The sequence below is a fragment of the Culex quinquefasciatus genome, chromosome 3 (assembly GCF_015732765.1).
Source record: "Culex quinquefasciatus strain JHB chromosome 3, VPISU_Cqui_1.0_pri_paternal, whole genome shotgun sequence".
NCBI lineage: Eukaryota > Metazoa > Arthropoda > Insecta > Diptera > Culicidae > Culex > Culex quinquefasciatus.
In genome coordinates, this window is record NC_051863.1 from 132,814,510 (window position 1) to 132,838,244 (window position 23,735).

The window sequence follows — 23,735 nt, forward strand, 5'->3', positions numbered from 1 at the left end:
CCTTTTTACGATCTTCCGGCGATTCTTCAAAATGTTTTTAGCATAACTTTTGAAGGGGGTCGATATGTATTCGCGAAGGTGGATCTAGGACAGGGGTGAACAAAGTATGGCCCGCGGGCCAAACGTGGCCCGCGAGGTAATTTTTTGTGGCCCGCGGACTGATTTTGAACGATTATGTAAAATGGCCCGATGACCACTTGTAAAGTGATTTTATACTTAAAGGTTTATCTTAATCTTTTTTAATTTTTTGTTAAAAAAAACTAATGATTTATTAATGTTTTGATCCCCATTTAACGACACAAATATTTAGTTTAAAAATCTTAATAATTAAATCAATTTAACACGTTTCAATGTGAAATATTGTCCAAACTTTCTTCGAACATGTTTGGAAATGTTTATAATACGTTCAAATTTGACTTAGGTAGAAATCTGTAATAATTGCAAAAATATAAGTTTTCCATATTATTTTGAAAGTTTTAATGACCCTTTTTATGAACAGACCCTTAAACTTACTTTGCACTTAGAAACCATTCCTCGGGATTTGATCTCATGACAGTTGGATAATGAATCTGATTGATTACCAGAAAAAATGTTAAATTGGGGAAATAAGGCTGTTGCAAATATTTTACAAAGCTTTTGTTGACCAACCCTCCCTTTGTTCCACTATAAATTTGTTTTAAAAAAATCAGGGCAAAAACTATTTCTTTTTTTCAAAATATTTTAAAATATCAATAATTTTTAAGTGGAATTAACTGAATTCCATTAAAATGCATTCCTCTGCGTTTAGAATCATGTTGAGCATGTTCGGATTATTTCAAAAATAAATTGAATTTTAGTAAATTTTTGATGAACAATAAGGCAATAAGTTTTTTTTTTTCGATGAAACGTTTTTTTTGTCCAATCTTACAATTTTTAAAATAATTATTGCAAATCAACTATCATCAACTGATTATTTTTTTAGTTTTAATAAATAAAAATAATTTCATTATTTAAAACCTATTTTATGCATTTGGCCCGCAAACTCATTTGAGCTTCAAATTTGGCCCGGCTTCCAAAAACTTTGAGCACCCCTGATCTAGGAGCTCGTATTAAGAAGTTCATTTTTCGAGTGATTTTATCGAGAAATTAAAAGTGAGGGTGTGTGCGTGCAACATGGAGTTAAGCCTTTCGAAGTGCTATGGAAAACTTCACAGCCGAAGGCCCTGGAATATTGCGTCATCCGTCAAACGATTATAACTTCCTTCCCTCAAATCAAATCGGCACGATTTCTGCTGCATTCGATTTGAAAATTATTCAACAATTTGCTAATAAATTTTCAATGTTGGCAAAATGATTTTACTATTGAAAAAACTCAATGTTTTAACATGGTTTAAAAATGCAGAGATTTTTGCAAGCAAAATGAGCGCTTCCCACTCACGGACGGGAATGTCAAGTACCTATTTTGAGGGGAAAATCACCCAAGCACCGCGACCGACACCCCTCCTTGTTCGGTCACAAAAAAGGAGGGGAAGTAGCGAGCCGAAAACATATATAAGAAAGTGCGCCAGTCTTCAGAAAATCATTCACGTCTCAGACGTCGGACCGGCAGCAGCAGCAGAAAAGCTCAGCCCAGAGCAGCAGCACCAGGAGAGAGACCAGAGCAGCAGCAACGGGAGAGAGAGGTACCCGAACTGCAAAAGAAGCGCGCATCGCCTTCTCGTCAGCTAGTTGCCTCTCGATGGCCGGACCGTGGATCTTCTTAGGAAGGGGGTGAAGACTGCCCAACTCTTCGGAGTTGCCCTCAGTCCCTCGCCCCAGCCGGTGGCGAGTCAGCGAAGGCACCATCCAGTTGCTTCTCGAGGAGTTGTCCTCCCCCTAACCCCTCTGCCCTTCCCCTCATTCTGCTACATACCAAACATTCATTCGGTTCGCGAAAAATCGTTTTTCGTTCTTCTTTTTCCTTCCTCCATTCGATGTTGTTGTCTAGTCGAAGATTTACCAACACATTCAAAGTATGTTCACATGGCAGATGCGGGTTTGTTCGCATTAGATTTGCCATCTCTTTCTAGTAAAAGTCAACTCAATCGGAATTCAATTCGAATCGTATACCAATTCCGTTTCAACAACCGGTACGTACACGGTCCGATTGGGTTTACTGGCCCAAGAAAGTCGGGGGGTCCATCTCCCATTCAAGATCTTATTCCGTTAGTGTATTTAAAGTATTTAACTAATTCTTCAAAATTAAGATATGGCTAACTCTATGTCCACATATCAAAACTTTACGTAGTCTACGCCATTCCGGTTATGTCTGTGACATAACTACTTTGACTTTTTTCTTCATATTTTCAATACGTAAAAAAGGTTTTTCCATTTTTTTTATTCAAAACGAATTATTCGATATATAAATTTTCAGATAACTGAAAATCAAGTTTTATGTATTATTTACCCATACTCACAAAACAGTTAAAGGGGATTAAAACATTTGGAAAAATATTTGAAATGAATTAATGAATTTAGTTTAAAATTTAAAAATATTTATCATAAAAAAATGACTGTCAAACCATTTGGGAATCGTTTTTCAAATATTCAAGCAATGTAACAAGATGAAACAGAATTTTAATTTTATGCTGGCCATAATCGTTGCAATTAAACTCTATTTACATATATTTGCTATTGCATTAGCCTTATAATTGTTTGTTAAGTTTAGATGTTACCTTTTGTTTGATATGCTTAGCCAAAAATAAATAAAAATCTTTTGATTCATTAAAAATATAGTGAAAATCTGTGTCAAATGCATGCCATTATAATCATAAAATATTTATATAATTTATTTTCGTGCTCAAATCGGTTAAAATAGTAAAAGGAACCTGTAGTTTAAAGTCAGTTGCTGAACACGAATTGAGTAATTTATTTAAAAATTGTACAAAATAGTTTAAAAATATTCAAGAGTTAGAAAATAATTGTCAAACAAGTAAGCTTGGGATTCCCGACTTTTCCCGGTTTTTAGCGGATTTTGGCGAATTCCCGACTTTCCCGATTTCCCGACTTGAGTGGCCACCCTGGTGTAGAGGATAGCATCATCGAAATAATTCTACGTAATTTGTGGACGGCGCCTTACCGAATCCCAGAGAGTTGCTTTACTGCCCCTGATCGCATAAATCGACGCCAACATTTCAAAAAGCATCATGTACAAACCGTGCGTTTTGAGAAAAACGCATTTGAATGTTGAGCATCCATTTTCAATTCCCATTTTAATATAAAAGCAAAATAAGATGTTCTAATGATAACAAATGATGAAAAACGTTGCTTTTATTGATACTTGACCATCCAAATTCAATAAAACATCATTTTCGTAATTTTATTTGAGTAAAACAAACATAACTCCTTTTGAAATCACCAACGTCGATATCACCCTGCTGTCATTGAGGGGGGTGCTTTGTTATGATTTGTTTTTCTTCGCCGAATGTACATGGCGCTTTGTTCATGTAGCTTTTTTTCCGTCACGAGGTTCATGTAGTCTTTTGTTTGACAGGTTGACAGGGCTATATAAACAGGGACTGCTGATGGCACAGATTTTGTTTATGTTACTTTATTTAAAGTCATGATTAAACAGACTTTACTGAAGTAACTTTTGCCCATTTTTGGTGGAGAGGTAGCTTATTAGGAGTACTTTCAGAATATGCAATAACCCAGAAAGTGTCAAAATGTACATGATGCCTTTTGAAATGTTACCGTCGAAATGTCCCATATGCATTTTTATCGATTTCGAGTTGTTGATGCAGTTTGGTTCAAAATTGTGTGCTCTTTCGAAAGAGCCTATAACATCCAGTACTTTGTTCAAGAAATCAGGAGGAAATCCAGTTTTTTCGCGAAAACTTAACACGTAGCCTTATGTATGGGACAAACTTCAAATGCGTTTTTCTCAGCTTGCTGTTTTTGCATATGGGACATTTATGCGAACATGGGCAGTTTACTTTTTTTAAATATGGATTATAATTAAACATTTTAGTGATATAAAAATTTATTAATAATTGGTATTTTGGAACGTGTTTTTCGTGTGTTTTCCTAATTAATTTATAAAATCGAGCGTAAGTCACCAAATCGATCAGAAATTTCTTTCCGATACATTTATAGATTTTCGAGATTTTTTGTTGAGAATTTCTCAATAGGGACTTTATTTAAGATTGATTGAAATAAAAGACGCATCGCAATTTAATCCATAAATACTTCCTTTATTATTCGAACCTCTAAACAGTTGTGATTTGCATCAAAATATGAGCTTGATTTTTTTTCTGACAAATGGTTTGCTGAAGTGGGGTGATTTTCGTGTTATGAACTATCGCTAAGTAAAATATCAATAGGAGCAACAACACAGTGGTAAATTTAACAAAGATAGATTTAGATTCCAAAGTTTCCAATTTATATAGATTACTGGGCGCTGCTGCTGCCGAGTCGATTCTGATTATATGCAATCATTTTTTTCTGGTAGGTATAAATTACAAACACACAGGATTATGGTTCACGTACTTCTGAACCGCAATGCCCCGTTTAACGGGTAGTCCGATATCTAAATACACTAAAAGTGTTTTTTTTCCCCCGAAAGAGGATTTCCAGCCACAACACCAACAACTATCGTTTAACCACTTTCCTCTCTAAGATTTGTTTTGCTTTATTTGAAAAAGGTCGCTCTGCCTCTAAAATGTTTGTTTATTTTGTTACAATTACCAATAGTAGCGCAATAGCAGTACAAAAGATCTTCCTCTCTTTCTCGCTGTCTACAACGCTTAATCGTTTCTCTTCTTGCGCTGATTGTTCTGCTCCTTTTGGGTCAGGATAACGAGCAGACGGCGGAAGATTCCGATCACGTCGTAGAACAGATCCAGCGAGTGGGCGATGCAATCGTTGCTTCCGAGACGGTGCTTCTCCATGATCATCTGGGTGTCGAACAGGACGAAGCCGCTCATCACGGCCAGGCCAACGTACAGGTTGAGCTGTGGAAGGAGGGGAAAGAAAAACATTGAGTTGATGGACTTTGACCAACACAAGCGCCTCGTATGACGTGGTTAGGCTTTATTAGTCTAGCCGTGACGTCACGACACGCTCGAGCTCAGCTGTTTAGCTTCCCACTGATGCAATAGCGTGAGTCAATATTGAAATACTTTGTTTTCTTACCTCGTGCACAAAGTACGACCGGAACAGCAGATTTCCCAAGCTGATCAGGGCCATCGCGTTCAGCACGCTGAGCAGGATGCCGCCGAGGAACAGATAGCTGCCGCGCTTGGCCAAAACGGCGGCCGCGCTCAAGCTGGTGAAGATCGTGGTCGTTCCTACGAGCGCCGTTACGACGATGGCCGGATTGACGTAGATGACCTGCTCCAGCAGCAGCCCGAGTGCGTGTCCGGTGAAGGCTCCGAAGCCGAGCAGCAGGCCCAGGCGCATGTTAAAGTTCTTGCCGTTGTCCGGGTTGAAGATCAGGCCCAGAACGAGCCCCAGGGCAATCAGTCCACTGAGCATTCCGGCCTCCCAGATGCCCTTGAGGTGGATGAGCGAACCGACGGTGGCCGCGGCGCATGTTGCCGTCAGACAGGCGTACACTTTGGACAGGTGGTAACGGACGCTGGGTTCCCTGGGGGATGGAGAAGAGACTAACTGTTAGAACAGCTAGAAAAACTTCGAGAAACTCGAGTTTATGACGATCGTTGAAGAAGCTTTATTGCGAAGACCTTGAAGAGGATGATGCAGCAATTGATTGTGGTCGGATGTTTGTCTCATCACATATTAACAAGCTTGTAATTTTGTGTCTTTAAATTTCTTTATAAAACAGTTCAAGTAGCATTATCTCAAAATAAGCTTTAATAATCAATCATGTAAAATTACATGGATCTTATCTAATCTGTTATTATTGTTATTTGCAAATGAGACACTTTTGCGATCAAGACAAATAAAAATACACACAAACAATAAGCATGTATTTTGATTATCGCCACTATCACTCGCCTGATAATGAGGAAGTGTAATTTGCACCTCCATCGGACCATATCAAACTCAAAAAAAATATTTTCTCGCTCATTCCCGTAAAAGTCCATGGAAAAATACTTACAATTTCTGTCCCATATTTCGCATAAAGCGCTCGTACGAAAAGTTTGTGAATGACGTGGCCATTGTTGTGGCTGCTTTGTCCGGATCAAAACTTTCAAGATTCAACACCCCAAAAAACACGACCAAAACGCACTTTTAAACTCGCAAATTAATCCTTTTCACCACCTGATGCACCGAACTACGACTTGAATTTGTAATATTTTTTTCGCCTGGTAAAAATCTCGCACGACTTGACTTGACACTCCCGTTTGCTGATTTTTCTCTTGCACGAATGACGTTTTGGGAAGGTGGGTGCACGCTATTTAAAAGCTGGCCTGGATTTGGGTTGTTCTGCGTGCGTGGAATTACTCGCTTTTGTGGGGAATTTTGTGGCAACGTGTAGGGCGGAGTGCACGAAGGGAAATTTTGTGGTAGTTTTCATGTGGTTTAATTTGATTAAAGAAGAAATGCAAGAAGAAATGGATTTATTTTAGTTATCTCATTGAAAAAGAATTTTTTTCCGGCAGGTTTTATTTATATAACATTTCCTTAATTAGAAAACAAAAAAACATTTTTAAACAAAGCGGATTCGTCCATTCGAATGAATCTGTACTTTTACTTTACCGAAGCAAGACAGAATGTTTTAACTTCTTGTTGCACTTTTAATATCTCGATTGAGAAATTAATAAGACAAATGTGAGCCGGTAACATATCGTCGCCGGCGTGCTAACTTGTCGCACGTGCATTTAGGGCCAAATTGAGTTAAAAACGCCACTTTGTGCAGCTAACAATGCCTCACCGATTGACCTTCACAGATCTCAAGAATTCGATTTTAATCCTGAGATATTCAATAAAAACCGAAAAAACTCCGTGCAATGTTGTCACTTTACATATAAAAGAAGTTTCAATCATGTCGTGCTATCTTGTCACTCCCTGAAAATTGATGTAAGTGCGACAACTGGCCAAAGGGATTTCAGGACAGAACGTGTTTGACACACGTACAAGTTAGACTACCATAAACATTTGTAATTATAACTCGGGACTCCAGCAACCAACTTCAACCAAACCTCGGGACAATGCACAGAATGGTCAGCCAAACAAAACGGGTTTGTTATTGTTTGCATTGCGTGCTCTGGTTTTTGTTTATTCAAAATCAAACATTGAAACGCGTTTTTCTCGGAACGACGATATGGAGTAAAACTCCCACAGCTGTCATGGTAAACTGCAAGCATCTGGACAAATTCTAGAGTTTTTTTTAAAAGGTCCTATAAACAAAATATTAATTTTTTTTTTATTAAACACCCAAAAAGCAAAAAAATGAAAATTTGGTTTATAGGACCTTCCGAGGGACCTTCTCAAAAAAACTCCAGAAATGTGCAAAGTAATTTTGATACCGTAATTCATCTGGGCGAATTGGAATAGCTGTATTAGCAATGTTGCAGCCTAACATTTTGGTATTTTTGAGTGGTTTCGGTTTGACCAGATTCAGAGCTACAAAATGTGTACATTCATTTCCAAATTTAAAGATTTAAACTGCTTTAAAACGTGCTGTCCCTATTTATACTATAGTCTCGATTCGCCCCAATTGACGGTACGATCGAATTTTGGTGTCCATTCCTTCCACCCTTTCCCTGAGGGCTCGGTTCGGCATTAGATTAGAAAAACTTAGATACAGAAACAAGAGATACAATCTAGGATACAATAAAGTGAACATTTTTTGTTGTTCTAAAAACGGTAAAAATTAAGTAAAGTAAGTAAATGTCAACGACACTGTAGTTTTAATACAGTTTCAGTATGGCACACTGAGGAAAAAGAATGTAAGATTTTCATAAGACTATACATCTTATGTGCTGCCTGATTTGAGTATCCACTAGGCTCTCGCGATTTTCATAGACAATCTTATGATCGTCACTATAAATTCATATGGTTATAACTAAACTTCACTTATGTATTTGGTCCACTGTTGATAGACTATGGACTTCATAAGAAATTTTATGGAATTCATCTGTAATTTTTCAATGGTTTTCGCGTATGATGCTAGTGTGAAATTTTTTGACATTTCAAGATGGCGAAAGGACGGATCGAGCAGACAATTTTAAACGCTCGCTACTCCAAATCGCCCCGTAGTTCGTTCCGGTAACTATACTTCACAAAGCTGCCGCCGCCGCTATGAGTTTTACCGCGACCTCCGAGACACAGGTAAGTTCTGTGGCGGGTGTTTCGTGGGTTTTGGTTCGAAGTTGAATATTTTGTTTTGGTATTTTAGGTAATATCAATGGCCGTTGGTTCCGCCGGCGGCCCTCCCCAGCATCCTCCAGAAGGATCCGGAGAACAGCATCGGTGAGGACAGTTCCGAGCAGCGGTTTAAGTTTGATTGACGCGGTCATGCCGAAGGTGGTGGCCATCCGGCACAACATGCCGAATCACCAGCAAAAGACGATTAAACTGGAGGCTGCATAAAACACGGGACGACGAGCAGCGGAAGGAAATGAAGTTTTGGTTATATTACGATAATTTAAAAATATATACGTTTAAAATTCAAATAAATTTTTGTTTTCATTCAATTAAAAATAAGAAAAAATGGGTATAACAAACAATGTTTATTAATATATTCTCCATGAGCATTGCCATATATTCTGTACACAATTCCATCTATGAATGTCATAAGATAACTCAATGGAAATCTTAATTGACGGCTTTGTCAAATTTCCCCTCCCAGCCATAAGAAAATCTTATGACATCCGAATAAAATCCTGATGTCGAAAGGTCATAAGACGTTCTTATGGATTTTGCCAGTACTTTTTTCTGAGTGTAGGGACCATCCATAAACCACGTAGGAGATCTGAAATCCCCCATCGTGGACAATTTCCATACAAATAAAATCTTTTTTGCAGGGAACGTGGACAATCGCTAACCCCCACCCCCCTCACACCACGTGTTAACGTGGTTTATGGATGGTCCCTTAAGATGTTTTTTTAATTTAAATAAATAAATATGAAAATGTATAAATAGTTACTGAGAAAACCCCTTTCAGCTAAAGAACAAGATCTATGGTACAATCTCTTTTTAAATTTAAGAAAATGTTAGTGTTGGAAGTTTGACTTGTTTTATGTGTCTTTGCCAATGTTTTGAAAAATGTATTTTTTTCTGGGATCAACTTTGGCTGTGTTTTTCGCTAACATCATTTTTCTATATTTTATGTAAAATAAGTGAGCAGTGATTTTTTTATTATCCCACACTATGCATCTGAACAATTTTTATACAATTTAAATTACAATACTATCATTCTATAGAGATATCCACGCGCGAGAGTGAGTTAGTTTGGAGTTTAGTAACACGCAGACATAGGAAAATCGAGTAGAATGATTCGTCTGTCAAAATCAGCTGTGTCCTTTGTTATACCACGAGCACGTGGTAAACAGCTGGTTTTTACAGGCGATTGATCTACTCGATTTGCCTATGTATGTGTAAAAATAGTATAAACAAAATCAGCTGCTTGGAATTCTGCCAATCACTATCGATCAAAATCTAAACATTACTTTAAATACAAATACTAACACAGAATCATGGTGTGCGTGAGAGAAACCGTGGAGATCTCTATTGATAAATTCCTCCAAGGACCTTGGCAAGTTATTGAAAACAACCAAATAATTGAAAAAAAAAAATATGTAAACACAAAACAGACAACAGAGAACAACGCAAATAAAATATAATCAATAAATAATAATAATACTAAATAAATAATAAAATCAAACAAGATAAAACGATAAAAAAACTAAACAGGAAAAAATTACAGTTAAAGTTCTTTAAAATCTTAAAATGCTTCAATTTTTGCTAACTGCAAATAATAGATATTTCTAAAGAACTTTTTCAAATCGTCATATGCGCCATGGGTTTCGATATTTTAGGACCTTTTCAAAAAGAATACTAGATTTAAAAATTAAACATTTTCCGAAACCGTCCAAAATCGTATTTCTTTTTTTTATTCAATCGAGAAATTAAAAGTGAGAGTGTGTGCGTGCAACATAGAGTTAAACTTTTCAAAGTGCCATGGTAATCTTCAGCGCAACTTCACAGAAAGTTTAACTCCATGTTGCACACACTCTCACTGTTAATTTCTCGATGGAGCACTTCCATACGAGCAGTTTTTGCTTTTTTCTACAATGTATTTCTTATAGAGTTATCTACGTGCGCATGTATTGCGTGTACGTACACGAAAAAGATTGAGGTTAAATTTTGTACCCGCCAGCAAAACAAATGATGCGCTAGTGTGCGTGAGATCGGGCTTAGATAACTCTATGGAGCAAACTGTCAAAAACTGCTCGACTGCGGGTGCTCCATTAACGGTGCACATCAATCAAAGCTTTTCGCATCGATAGTTTTGTAACACTTATTTCAGTGTATTGTAAACTACGGGAGCTTTAGGTATAATTTCGGATTCATCCCCTAAAGTAATGTATAGCAAATTATTTACCGCAAAATTTGACTATTTTTACAATCAGATTGTTGCAGAATTGGGTCCTTAATTCGGCAATTCTGGAATAAAAAAGTCTGGAACTTACCTAGTTGGTTGCTGTGCAAAACGTGGAGAACTTAAAAAATATTTGTTTTTTTCAAAATCGAGGAAGATGCGTGAATCAAAACGTGACTTGTATCTTTTCTAACACGTTTGTTGAAATCACAAATTATACGGTTGCCCCATAATCAACGAGCACGTTATTGATTAAAATTACAAAAATATCTTGACAGAATACAGAAGCAATAGGATTAAGAGCACGAAACTGACTCAAATTTATTATTTGAGCTGCAAAACTTGATTTCACCAATTATCTTACCATTGTAACGTCCAAATTAACATTTCGTTTCATGCAACGTTACATTTTTCGTTTATTCTTGAGAAAGAAAGCCCAACATAATCAGGCTCAAAAGTAGTATTGTACATCAGAAAAAAATATAGTATAAAACCAGTACTTACAATTACAAAAATCACAGGATCAAACTACAAACATGTTTGAGCTACATTCTACTCCTCGTTTACAACAACACACCACTCAAAAACAACAAACCACGAGAGCGGCACCACCGAGACGCCATTCACAAATGACTTGCGACGGTATTTCGATAAAATTTAGCTAAAGAATCGTCATTTGTGCATGGTGTCTTACAATTTTAGTTGTCGTGTTTTTGCTCTAAACTTTCTCCTACACCGGAAAGCAAGCCGGATCACTCACAAACAGTTGAGTAAAGTAAAGTGTCATCGCACACTAGCCAAAACGTGCTCCAGTCCTACTTTCGCGCTAAGTTCTACACAATTACAGTCTAACTATCACAGATTTTCGTTTTTTTTTCGGGGATTATTCCCGTTAGGAATATAACGAGTGGGTGTGTGTGTGTGTGTTTGTGTACAAGATTTCGGTTTCAGTCTTTTTTTTTTGTATTTACAAAGAAGCGCGTATTTTACTTTGTTTTAACAAGTGTGTTTAGTGGGAAGAATGCGCTTTGGAAGAGGGAGGTACAATATAGTTTGTGGTGAACAAAATTTGAATACACAATATGTTTTTTTTTGTTGTACAAATTTGAACAGAGTCTAGAGCGAAATTAAAAATAAACAGAAAAATAAACATTTGTCTTTTTTTGTGACTTTATAATAAATTAGGGTTATAAAATAAAGCTTCTAATTGAAAAGTGTGTATAAATTACAGCTTAGCCTAGTAGAAAAATACACAATACAAAGGGTTTTACTTTCTTTTTTTTTTTTGGTTATCAATGTAATTAGTTTAATCAATAAATCGAATACAATCTTCATTTATTTGCTGGTGCTGCTGCTTCTGCAAACGCTGAACTGCCTCATCCCACGGCGGTCGTGGTCAGGATCTCGCTTCTGCTGCTCAACGATGCCATCCGCGCGCGCGCACGCCTCGCATTTGTTAGTTGGAGAATTTTACTTTATACTTTCCAGTGGAAATTTGCAACATCTACTTTTGAGTGATATTCATTCATGTTTATGAAGAGAGAGGGGGTTATTATGAAGGGTATTTTTGCTTAATCCTGCTGCTTCCAACTCTACAATTGACCGCTCCGATGATACCCAGTCGCTGTTGGGTACAAAACCTCCCTCGCGGACACTGCGGAATTAGTAGTTAAGAGTACTCTCAGTAGAAGTCAGTACTGTTTCCGAATTCAAATTTGGGTAGTAGAATCATCATCACCATCATCTCTCATTACGCTAACATTTTCCCTAGTTGCTACAGATACGACGAGCGGTTGCTTGGTCCACCTCCTCCGATTCCCCCATCAGCTCCAAACCCCGGAGGACGATGGACCGCGTAAAAAGTCAAGTCAGGGTCAATTTAGTGGCGCGAGCGGTGCTCCTCGCGGCGTTCCCGGTCGCGGTCACGCTCGCGCTCGCGGTCCGACGATCTGTAGCGATCGTCGTTGTAGTAGCTTCGCTTCGAGTTGTCCGCCGAGGTGTCGGCCGCGGCCTGGTGCTCGGGGGTCTTGTTGCGGGGGCGGGACCGGCGGGAGCTGGGGAAAAAAGTTCAAATTACAATGACGAAAAAAAAACATTCCAAAAAGATATCTCAAGCTTATATAGCCCCTCCTGTAGCATTCTAGCTTGGATGGCACGTCGACGAGCAACAAAAATTGCTTATTTTTTTCCCTTATGTTAAGATAATACAATTAAGCGAGCAAAATTGCACATAATCGTCGACTTCTGTTGTTTTACTCCGTCGACGTGCCTTCCGAGGTGCAATGCTAAGAGAAAAAAAAGATAAATGAACCAAAATACAAGATGTAAAACATAAAAAAAAAACATTAAAAACTTATATTCAAGAATTCAAACATTTCAAAACCAAAAAAAAAACATTTAAAAATTACTGAAAATTCGATAAATTTTCAGAAAAATGAAAATTCCGCGATTTAAGAATTATTTTAGAATTATAAAACTTTTAAATTCCGAATATCTGAACTTGATTTTTTTCCCTGGGCATGAGTAGAGATCTCAACGCCGTTAGCAATGTTGGCTTAAAAATAAAATTCATTGGATAATATCACCCTCCCCCCAGCCAACATTTTTGCCATGCGAAGCGGGCCTCTAACACTGTGTCTAGGTAACACCTAGCTAGGAGCGATCAGTGGACAAACACAAGAGGTGATCCCAGGGTCGATTAGGAGTTCATGAAGCAAATTAGTCGTCTCCCACCCCTTTTAAATTGAAAAATGAACTCTGAAACCAGCGTCTACTCAAACAACAGAAACCGAGGCCTCTTCTAGGCATTGTAGGGTCTAAATTACTGTTTGTCATACAATTTTGAAATCAATGTTTAGAGTATTTAGGATACCCTGGGCTTTGTCATAATGAGTGTCATAGGTTTGATGCTTGTTTGGCAAAGAGTATGATTTGATTCAATGTGGAATTAAAATCGAAGTGTTCAGTATATTGCTGAAGCTTCCATTTTTACACATGGACACCACTTCATGCTGCGAGAACCCACTTTGGCGTAGTCTCAGGGCTTAATCGATGGCCGGTAAGCTGTCATCGAGACAAGGAGGTTCTCTGATAGTGGAAATATCACATTTGTACAATGAACCGCTACATATGTGATTTTTCCCTATCTTAATGTGGGTGTCAGGTTAGGATGCGGGTTTAAAAAATAGTGTTTGTAGAATTTAGGATTTTAACTATAAATATCAACTTTTTATACTTTGCCTTTAGTTATTTAGGGACAAAATTAGTAACAGTGAATTTAGTAATTCTATCAGAATCGGTGATTTTCATTCAAGTAGCATAAAAACCATTCTGATTTGTCAAAATTTCCATAGAATCTCGATCAATCAATAGTGAAATGATATCGGACTAAATTCGTTGATCTGTTGAACTAACGGTTGTCGGATTATGATTGTATCGACCATTGTTGCGAATCGAGGATCTACTGGAATTCTGACGAACAAATGGTCGTCTCTTTTTCAATTCACGACTTGTAAAATATCAACTGTTATTTTTTTTTTAAAAGAAGCCAGACAGGTTTTAAAAGAAACGTTTTTTTTTGGTTAATAATTAAAATGTCGGGGATTTGAGATAAGAGTAGCTTTAGAATAGGTTGCTTTAAATCTTGTATTCAATTCAAGTTAGGTAGTTATCCGCAAATGAATATTTGGACTTATATGAATAATTGAACATTTTGGACTTATGAATAACACACAACTGTGCATTTATTCTAGAGTCAGATCCATACAGCGTCAGTGTTTATTTGGTCGAAGTGTACTAATTCATTGGCAGATCTGATTCTAGTTGTAATGTACGACAAGACTACTGACGGACGTGACAGGACGAGGGCCCAGTTTAGAGGTTTCGACATCAACGATGTGCGGCTGGATCACCCTCCCAAAAAAAAAAAAAAAAATATCTGAACTTGATTTTTTTTAAATTTTAAATATTTTAAATTTAGAATTTTGAAATTTTGCAGCATCTTTGAATTTTTAAATTCATGAATTTTAGATTTTCTTTATTCTCAGATTTATGATTTTTTTGTTTCAGAATTTTCGATTTTGGATTTCTGAATGATTTTTTTTTGTTTTTGGATTCTGCGTCTTTGAATTTAGAAATTCTTGAATTTTAAGGTTTTCTTATTTCTCAGATTTTGGAATTATTAATTGTCGTTTTTTAAATATATATTTTTTTCTGAATGATTTTTTTATTTTTTATTATTCAGAATTTATAATTTAAAAATTTTGCATTCTGCATCTTTGAATTTTAAAATTCATGAATTTTGGGTTTTTAAATTCTCAGATTTTAGAATTTTCAATTTATGAATTTTCTATTTTTTTTATTTATATATTTAATTCATTGATTTTGTTAATTTTGGACTTAAAAAAAATAATTCGGAATCCAGAAATTTAAAATTTTGCATTCTGCATCCTTTAATTTCAAAATTTAATTAATTTTGAGTATTCTTAATTTCCACATTCTGGATTTTTTTATATATAATTTATAGATTTTTTTTACTATGGATTTTTTCAGCGTGCATTTTTTTAATTTTTTATTATATTTTGAATTTGTAATTTTAAAATTTTGCATTATGCATCTTTGATTTTTAAAATTGATGAATTTTAGGTTTTCTTCTTAAGTCTCTGTTTTAAAATTTAAAAATTTCTGAATTTTCTAATTTTTAATTTATTTTATTGTTTTGGATTAAAAAAATAATAATTCGGTATCTATAAATTTAAAATATTGCAATCTGCTTCCTTCAATTTCAAAATTTATTGAATTTTGAGTATTCTTAATTTTCACATTCTGGATTATTTGTACATAATTTATAGATTTTTTTATAATGGAATTTTTCAGTATGCATTTTTTTATTTTTTATTATATTTTGAATTTGTAATTTTAAAATTTTGCATTATGCATCTTTGAATTTTAAAATTCATGTATTTTAGATTCTCTTCTTAAGTCTCTGATTTTAAAATTAAAAAATTTCTGAATTTACGTCACAAATTTTTTTTTTAATTTTTGAATTTTTAAATGTATTTTTTTTATTTATAATTATTTAAAATTTAAATTTTTGCATAATGCATTTTTAGGTATTCTTTATTATCACATTTTGAAATTTGTAATTTCTGAATTCCAAATTTTTTGAGTGTTTAATTTAGATTTCTCATTTTAAAATATGAACAACTAAGAATTTTTGAAAAACATGTTTTTTTTACTTTTTTTTTATTTAACATCTTAAGTTTTCTTGATTCTCAAATTTTAGAATTTTAAATTTTTGTATTTTGGAATTTATTCTTAAAAAAATATTTTTTTTAGATATCTGTATTTTATAATTTTCGGTTATTTTTATGAATTTCTAATTTAATTTTCTAAGAAATTTTAAAGCTTATGTTTTTTTTAATTCCGAGTTTTTGATTTTTAAAATTTTTGCATTCTTGAATAATTTATTTTAAATGTTCTAAATTCCCAGATCTTTAAATTTTAATTACTATGTTAGATTATTTTTAAATTTTTGATTACAGTACTTGTTCGGTAACTGGGCTGAGAACGTAGCCCAGTCATCGAATGCTGCTCGCTAACTGGGCTTAACAAAAATAACGAGGGGACCACCGATGCATAATATTTTTCTGATGAAATATAAACGTAAAAGTTAGTCAAATTTATTTACAAAGCTTACTTTTAATATTTCTTTAATTGTGACTTAATATTAACTAAAAAAAAAAGTTGTTTTATTTATCGAACATGATTTTTGCATCCATTAACCCCTCGGTAATTTCGGTTTGTTTTGGTTTTTGACGTTCGACTGCTTTTTAACTCAAGTTAAAAAGCAGCCCGGTTAAACAACGCCCAGTTACCGAACATTAATAATATAATAATAATTTTGAGCAAAAAAAAACCCCCGTCCGTTTTATTTTTGCCATTTTTCACCAAAACAGCAACGTGTCTTCCCAGGAAATGTTTTTTGAAATGTTGAAAAAAAAAATTTGGAAAAATATTATTGGAAAGTAAAAAAGTGTTTCCCAATTTTAATTCTTGGCAATGCCTTATCTTAGCAATTGTTTGTCTGAATTTAAAAATGAAAAAAATGTAACCTTTACAGAACTAACTCTGAAATGGTTTTAAATTAAAAACAGTACGTTTTACCAAAAAATAACTTTTAGCTGGAAAGCAGAATTTTGGAATTTTTAAGACCATTTTTTTATATTATAAAAAAAAACAATTAAAAACCAAATAACAAATTTAACAAGCTTCAGAATGCATGACACCTTTCCAAAGTATTCTCGCTCGAATGGCACGTAAACGGACTGTTAAGAATATGTTTAGTTTTCTGCCATTTTTCGAGATAAAAATATTTTTTTTTTATAGTTAGAATGGCATGTCGAATAACAGAATATAGTTAGGATTAATAGTTTGGTTAGGAAATTGAACAATAATTCAATTAATTCAACATCAATTCACAAAGCAGACTGCAGAAATCGAAATTATTTCTTTTATCCGTCGACATGCCACCCAAGCTTCATTGCCATAACAAACAATCACACAACTCACCCGTCCCTCTCGCGATCGCGCTCTCTATCTCCGCGATCTCTCTCCCTCGAACGCTCACGATATCCACGCGAGCTGGATCTCTCCCGTCTCGATCTGGACCGCGGATGCGATGACCTATCCCGCGACCTGGACCGCTCCCGACGGCTGTAACTCTTCGTCTCAATGCCGTGCAACGTGTCCTGCAGCGAACTAATCAGAATCTTGCACCGTTCGTCGTGCGCCACCTTAGACTGCTTGATCAACGAGATGGCCGTCGCAAGCGTTTCAATCGCACTCGCGTACTCCCCAGCCGCGGCATCCGACACGGCTCTGAAAGAACCGCAATTAGTAACTCGAAAACCCGATGGTCATCAAAGTGATCTTACCTTGCAATAGCGGAACTGCTAACGGTGCGGTTCCTCGTCATAATCTCCTCGAACTCGGCCTCACTCAGCTGGGGTGTTATGCTGTGCTCGGGGAACGGACCACCCGGCGGTTTCCCACCCGGTCCGGGCCACGGTCCACGGGGTGCCGCTCCGCCCTGGGGGTTAAAGTGCGGCGGTGGGCCCTGGCCGGAGGACGGGCCATGCGGGCCCGGGGGTCCACCGTTCGGGTGACTGCCGGGGTTGCCGCCCTGGTTGAAGAAGGCCGGATTCACGTGCGGAGCCGGACCCTGTCCGGGGCCACCCATGGGTGGGCCGCGGTTCGGGCCGCCCTGCATGTGACCGGGGGGTCCCTGTCTCGGTCCGGGCGGTCCCGGTGGGAAGCCACCTGGAGAATGAAAAAAATATGTTAAAGATTACATATTACAAAGAATGAATTCGATGGCGGCCCGAAAAATTACGATCAAAATTTGCAATAGCATTTCGATTCCTCTGTGCTCTCTTGTACTAAGCTTGCTGGTTTTCCTATCTAGTTAGTATAAGAAAGGGCATCGATTTGTTGCCTTAAAATCCACAAATAATTTTTTTATTTCTTGATTTTTTTTATTGTTTGGGTGTTTAGGTAAATGAACTCTAAATTTTTGAAACTTCTTTTTGAAACTCTGTTTTTTTTTAATCTTAAGGCTCTGGAAGGCATCATTCCCGATCGGCCATGATTGTTTTAGAAAAAAATCAAATCTTGATTCAGAAGTTTTCAATCAAAAAAATGGGTTTCTTTGTGTTGCTTGTAGAAGCATTTTACATATAGTGATCATTTATTCATTTCAATTTACTATTTCTGGGCCCTGAATTCAGAACCATCATTGACAGTCATTGCCCCAAAAGTGAAAGACACCATCTACCCTTAAGGTGAAACGGGAAGCCAGCACCATGTTGACACAACGACTCGAGTTTTTGGAAATCTTGTATTTCCAGAAGAAAGTACGAAAAATTATGTAAATCCTGCTCTGTGAAATCAGGATTCCTATCTTGAAAATCTAAACTTAAAAATAAGGTTCCTGATTTTCAGTTCAAAGATCAGAAATCACTCACTCATCATCGAACGAATCTTTGCCGACTGGAGCGCGCAACCATAGGGGGGGAGCGTCGCTATTTTTAGACCATATTTTCCACTTTTCCTCCATCGAAACCGACTACTTTATCTTTTTTTTAGACGATGACTCAGCACTTTTCCACTTCACACAACCTGATGGCAGCACAATGTAACGCCACGTCCCTATTGCTCAATCGCTTCACGCTGCAGCGAAACCAATACTTCGTGAATTTCGTTTCCTACTCCGTCCGTCAATCCGAGTCACACACGAACATGCTCAGAGAGTAGAGAGCCTGAAAAAAATACTAGCGCGGCGCTCACTTGGCCTGCACTACAACAGTTTTCCGTTAATTAGAATTTGGCATTGTGGAAATTGCTGTCAAATGTGTCTTTGATGTTGTGTAAACAGCAACGTATTATTGATTTTAAGCAATTTCTTAAATAATCAAAGCAAAGCCGTTCGCAAACTATGTTCAGTCAGCTTTGAGCGACTTAACGAAATCGGTCTCTCTGAACCATTCGCTGTACTACCCGATTGGAGTGAGAGGGAGAGCAAAGAGAGAGTCTTCAGTAGCGATTGGTGTGGAAGTGAAAAACGGAAGGAATACATCAGAGCAGTTTTTCGTTGCGCTAGATTTGTGCTCGCGAGTGACTGAGTCTTTTTGGAGCAATGAGGACCCCTGCTTAAAATAAATCAAATTAAAAAATTTAAGGTTTTAACAATTTAAGAATTGATTGATTTACAAATAAATCCGAGAAACAAAAATTTAAAAATTCTTACTCATAAAACCTAAAATTCAAAAATCCTAGAATTCAACATTTTAAAAAGCTTAAATTTTTAAATTTAAGGGTCCTTTAATTCCTAAATCCTAAAGTTCCTTAATTGGTATCTCCCGTGTTGGATTATTGTTCTGGATGAGGGTCTAATACAGCCACACCAAACAGTGGGATAAGCGGGGGGTCCTCCAAATGCTAATCTGTCTATGTTCGCATAAATGTCCCGTATGCTTACGTGTTAAGTTTTTGCGAAAAAAAAGGATTTCCTCCTGATTTCTTGAGCCAAAGTACTGGATGTTGTAGGCTTTTCTGAAAGAGCACACGATTTTGAACCAAACTGCATCAATAACTCAAAAGTGATGAAAATGCATATGTGACATTTATGCGTTCAGGGGCAGCAATGCTATATCCTTAAGTTCCAAAATTCTAAAAATCTAAAATTAAAAAATCGTTTGATTCTGAAATTCCCAAATTCTATTTTTTTAAATAATTTTTGAATGCCGCCATCTCAAATATACTTTAGGTTAGAAACACAAATTCTGAGAAAGATAAAAATTTCTTGATTGGATTGAAAATTTTCAATAGGACTTCGAACATTTCTTTTAATTTCAGTTTTTATTTTATTTTCGATTTTTATATACGGTTTTTTTCTGAATACAGTCCAGTCTCGATTATCCGAAGGCCTTGGCAAAATTTCACTTCGGATAATCAAATCTCGATTTTTTTTTTTCGTTGTCTTATTTTTTATTGTTGAGCTTTAGTATGACCCCTAAACTACTCTAAAGTGATTTAGAATTTTTAAATCCAAGATGGGGGAGATTAAATATTCAAAAAATGCATTATTAAATTTAATAGGCATTCAACCAGTCAAATTTGACTGAAATGGGGTCGCAGAACTTGATTTTGATGTTTAAAGTAAGAAAATATAAAAAAATATGAAAAAAAATGTGTTCATGATTTGATTATCCGAAGTCTCATACAAACCTACGGATAATCGAACTTTGGATAAATAATCGAGCTTTAACTCGATGTCTGGACTGTATTCAAATTAAGAATCTAAAAATTTCAGATTTTTTGTTATTTTTAAATATATATTTTTTTATTCATGATTATATATTTCAAGATTAGAATTTGTAAATTTTAGATTTTTTATTTTTGTTGTTGTTTATGTGTAACAGAATTTGATAAGTATTGCACTCTCCGGAGGTAAAAAATTGTTTCGCATTTCTCCGTACATTTTTGACGGTTTTGTCCAAGGTTCAAGGAGTAGAGGGAGAGGGAGTGGTCAGAATGAACTAAAATTTGGATTTGAACCTAGTGATGGACCGACCTTTGATTTCAGGGGTTACCCGGATTTGGATCACCCTAGTAGATTCGTTTTTTTAAACTCAAGAGTTTTTTTTGAAAAGGACCAATAAACTTTTGTCTTTCATATCTCGAGTTTTTTTTGAAAAGGTCCTATAAACAAAATTTTTACTTTTTGCTTTTTGGGTGTTTTTGAATACCCCTGACTCAAGGCGGTTCTAAAAACACCCAAAAAGCAAAAATTGGAAATTTTGTTTATAGGACCTTTTCAAAAAAAACTCGAGATATGTTTATAGGACCTAATAAAAAAAACTCTAGAACTGTTTTCGTACGGAATTGTTGAATGATTTGTTGAGCATAGATCGTACTAAGCTGATCTTTTTCTGGTAACAGTCACTCACCTGGTCCTCTGTGCATCGGCGGTCCATTCCAGTCGGGTCGTGGTCCTCCGGACGGCGGATACTAGAATTAAACATTTTACAAAAGAAACACAAAAATCGCTAATTAATGACCCGTCCCTCGCGGGGTTTTCGAAATTAATTGCGAGTATTTGAGATGATACTGGTAATGTGAAACAATTAAGAGAAAGGCTATATTTACATCCATGAACCTGTGACCTTGTGATCTCTGATGTGATGGGTGGTGACTATTTACCATTTGCGGTCTGTGAGGCATACCGGGCCCCGGACCACCCGGTCCTCCCCCGGGCCGTCCAGGCGGACCGTTCATACGCGGTGGTCCGTTCCACTGGCCTTGCCCACCCTGGAAGGGACGGGGAGGACCTTGCTGTGGGGGCCCATTTCCGTGATGCATCGGAGGGCCCTGAAAACGGAGAAAACGGAACAGATGAAGCAAGCACACGGATTTAAGGTGGAATTTTGCGGTGGACTCACCTGTGGTCGTGGAGGGCCTCCCGGTCCCGGTGGTCCTTGCATGTGCATCGGTCCGGGCATCGGATGATTGTGCGGGGGTCGCATTCCCGGTGGCATTCCGCCGGGGCCACCCATCAACATACGGGGTGGTCCCGGAGGTCCGTTCGGGCCGCCTGGTCCGCCGTGTGGTCCACCCGGGCCCGGTCCCATTCCGCCCATGCCCGGTGCCGGAGGTCGCGGTCCGTTCGATTGGCCGCCACTTTGGGCCGGTGGAGTCGGTCTCGTTTTCTGCTGACTTTCAAACTGGTTCAACGCTTGTTTCGTGGGCAGCGTCACGACCGGATTTTGGCCGTGAAGTTCCTTCTTCGGAAGTCGCTCCATCACGTAGCGCATGCTATTCTCCGAGCCCAGCGAAACCACGCAAAAACCTTTGGACTGTCCGTTGGCACGGTTCTCGAAGAACTTGACCTCCTGGAAGTCATTCACGCCCACGTCACCAATCACGTCCGCAATGTCCTGATCCGTCGTCCACCAGGACAGATTCCCGATGTAAAGCTGGTGCCTCCGGGCGATGTGGTTCATCGACCCAGATCCATGATGATGGTAGTCCCCATTCCGGTCCGACCCATCCAACCGGTCCATCGACGGTCCTCTTCCGGAATTGTTTCGGCCATGGTCGCCGGACGGCGTAATCACATCGTCGTACAAATCTCCACCCTCGCCACCAAATTCATCCTACAAAATAAACCCAATTAATCGTCACCGCTTAAACCCCCCAGGCCATCGTTACACCTACGTTAGTTTGTGCAAAATCCTGCTCTAAATCGTCCGCATACAAATCAATATCCACGCCATCGGCCATTTTTCTTCTCCGCCAGCATCCAACAGAAAAAGCCAAAACCCAAACTTTCACCTCTCCCCGCGTCAAAAACCGGCCAAGTTCACCCCAAATCACGCCCAATCGATGCGCGCAACGTCCACCGATCGAACTAAACCACTTTAGCCGCACTAAATCACTTTATTTCAACTATTTTAAGCGAAAAAAGACGAGCAAAATCGCGGGTTTCTGGAAAAGCGAAATGCCGCAAACCAGAGAGTGGAATAACAAGAGTCGGAGCGGCGGCGAAACCGAAGAAGAAGCAGGGCAAAACTGTCAAAGCAACTGTAAATTCTGGTACTGCAGCAGGGCAGAAGGGGTGAGAAACGTCAGAAATGCTGTGAACGTGCTCCGGGTGGGGGTCCGACAATGGGATTTTACGAGCGGATGTAATCGTGAAGCGGCGCGCTGGGAGATTTTTTCAAGAGTGGAAATAGGGTGATATAGAGTTATCTACGTGCGCATGTATTGCGTGTACGTACACGAAAAAAAGTGAGGTTAAATTTTGTACCAGCCAGCAAAACAAATGGTGTGCTAGTGTGTGTGAGGTCGGGCTTAGATAGCTCTATTGGCGAATATTTGTTTACATTTTATGATTCAATGGATACTAGAATGTAACAAAACGGGTCAATTTTTTGGGTATTTCAGGGCATGATCCCCTAGGTGTACTAAGCTCGATTCCTAATATTGCGCGTATTCCCGAGAAAGACACGCGGCATATCAGCCTCGAAACGACGCGCCGCACTTTCGGCAAATGCGCGCTGTCAAATCCCATACTGCTCGTTTTGTTTTTGTTGATCTTCTTCTTCGAATGTTATGGCATTTTTGCCGGATATGTTTTTTATTGCACCAAAAGTGCAGAAAATCGCTGGCAACAGTGTCTGCGGCACATTCTGAAATGCCGCGCGGCGTGTACCTTTGAAAGAAATGGACAATATGAGCTTGATTTGTTGCGACAGGACCTGGTACATCGACTTTAAAGTTTGAATGGGATTTAACCCGTAAAATCGGTGCGTTTTGGCTTTTGCCAGTTTTGAGCCCCTAAACGATTTTTACATTTTTTTAAAATCTCTTGAGCTAATAGTCCGTGTTCCAGGGAACAACTTTGCCGAAGAGTGCGAAAAGATTCGTCCACTATTTAACGTGAAGACTTCCATCATTGCCATGATTTTTCGTTCAAAGATATAAATTTTGAGTCGCTATCAATATTTTGACAAAATTCCATCTACAAGTTGTTTAGAATAGAGCCCTACACACGATTATTCCATTCCTTGCAAAGCAAAACAGCACAACACTATTATATAAATTTTGAAACACATTTGATTTAGACCAAAAATTCTTTCAGTGGCTT

At 37.6% G+C, this 23,735-nt stretch overlaps 2 protein-coding genes across 3 annotated transcripts; both read right to left on the reverse strand.

The window, feature by feature from the left end:
* Positions 1–4,190: 4,190 nt before the first annotated feature.
* LOC6036529 (bax inhibitor 1) lies at positions 4,191–6,369 on the reverse strand. The gene is made up of 3 exons (XM_001846522.2): positions 6,080–6,369; positions 5,152–5,605; positions 4,191–4,970 (listed from the first exon to the last, which is right to left on the reverse strand). The coding sequence occupies exons 1-3, from the start codon at positions 6,139–6,141 to the stop codon at positions 4,764–4,766; spliced, it is 723 nt and encodes a 240-aa protein (XP_001846574.1). The 5' UTR covers positions 6,142–6,369; the 3' UTR covers positions 4,191–4,763.
* Positions 6,370–11,790: 5,421 nt separating this feature from the next.
* On the reverse strand, positions 11,791–22,621 carry LOC6036524 (cleavage and polyadenylation specificity factor subunit 6). Of its 2 annotated transcripts, none has more exons than XM_038263266.1 (7): positions 22,304–22,621; positions 21,529–22,242; positions 21,236–21,457; positions 21,037–21,097; positions 17,464–17,848; positions 17,099–17,407; positions 11,791–12,582 (listed from the first exon to the last, which is right to left on the reverse strand). In XM_038263266.1, exons 1-7 carry the CDS (start codon positions 22,367–22,369, stop codon positions 12,408–12,410), a joined length of 1,932 nt encoding a protein of 643 aa, XP_038119194.1. In that variant the 5' UTR covers positions 22,370–22,621; the 3' UTR covers positions 11,791–12,407. The 2 variants fall into 2 exon arrangements, with proteins under 2 accessions (XP_038119194.1, XP_038119195.1); XM_038263267.1 differs by having other exon boundaries at positions 21,290–21,457; positions 22,304–22,620.
* Between the last annotated feature and the right edge of the window lie 1,114 nt (positions 22,622–23,735).

What these genes read in the sequence shown, in the direction of transcription:
- LOC6036529 (XM_001846522.2), bottom strand. Translation starts at nt 6,141, where the DNA reads ATGGCCACGTCATTCACAAACTTTTCGTACGAGCGCTTTATGCGAAAT. An exon ending in CGAAATATGGGACAGAAATT is followed by an intron (nt 5,606 to 6,079) that starts GTAAGTATTTTT and finishes TCCATCCCCCAG; the next exon opens with GGAACCCAGCGTCCGTTACC. An exon ending in GGTCGTACTTTGTGCACGAG is followed by an intron (nt 4,971 to 5,151) that starts GTAAGAAAACAA and finishes CTCCTTCCACAG; the next exon opens with CTCAACCTGTACGTTGGCCT.
- LOC6036524 (XM_038263266.1), bottom strand. Translation starts at nt 22,369, where the DNA reads ATGGCCGATGGCGTGGATATTGATTTGTATGCGGACGATTTAGAGCAG. An exon ending in GAGGCCCTCCACGACCACAG is followed by an intron (nt 21,458 to 21,528) that starts GTGAGTCCACCG and finishes CTCCGTTTTCAG; the next exon opens with GGCCCTCCGATGCATCACGG. An exon ending in CGCGATCGCGAGAGGGACGG is followed by an intron (nt 12,583 to 17,098) that starts GTGAGTTGTGTG and finishes TTTTTTCCCCAG; the next exon opens with CTCCCGCCGGTCCCGCCCCC.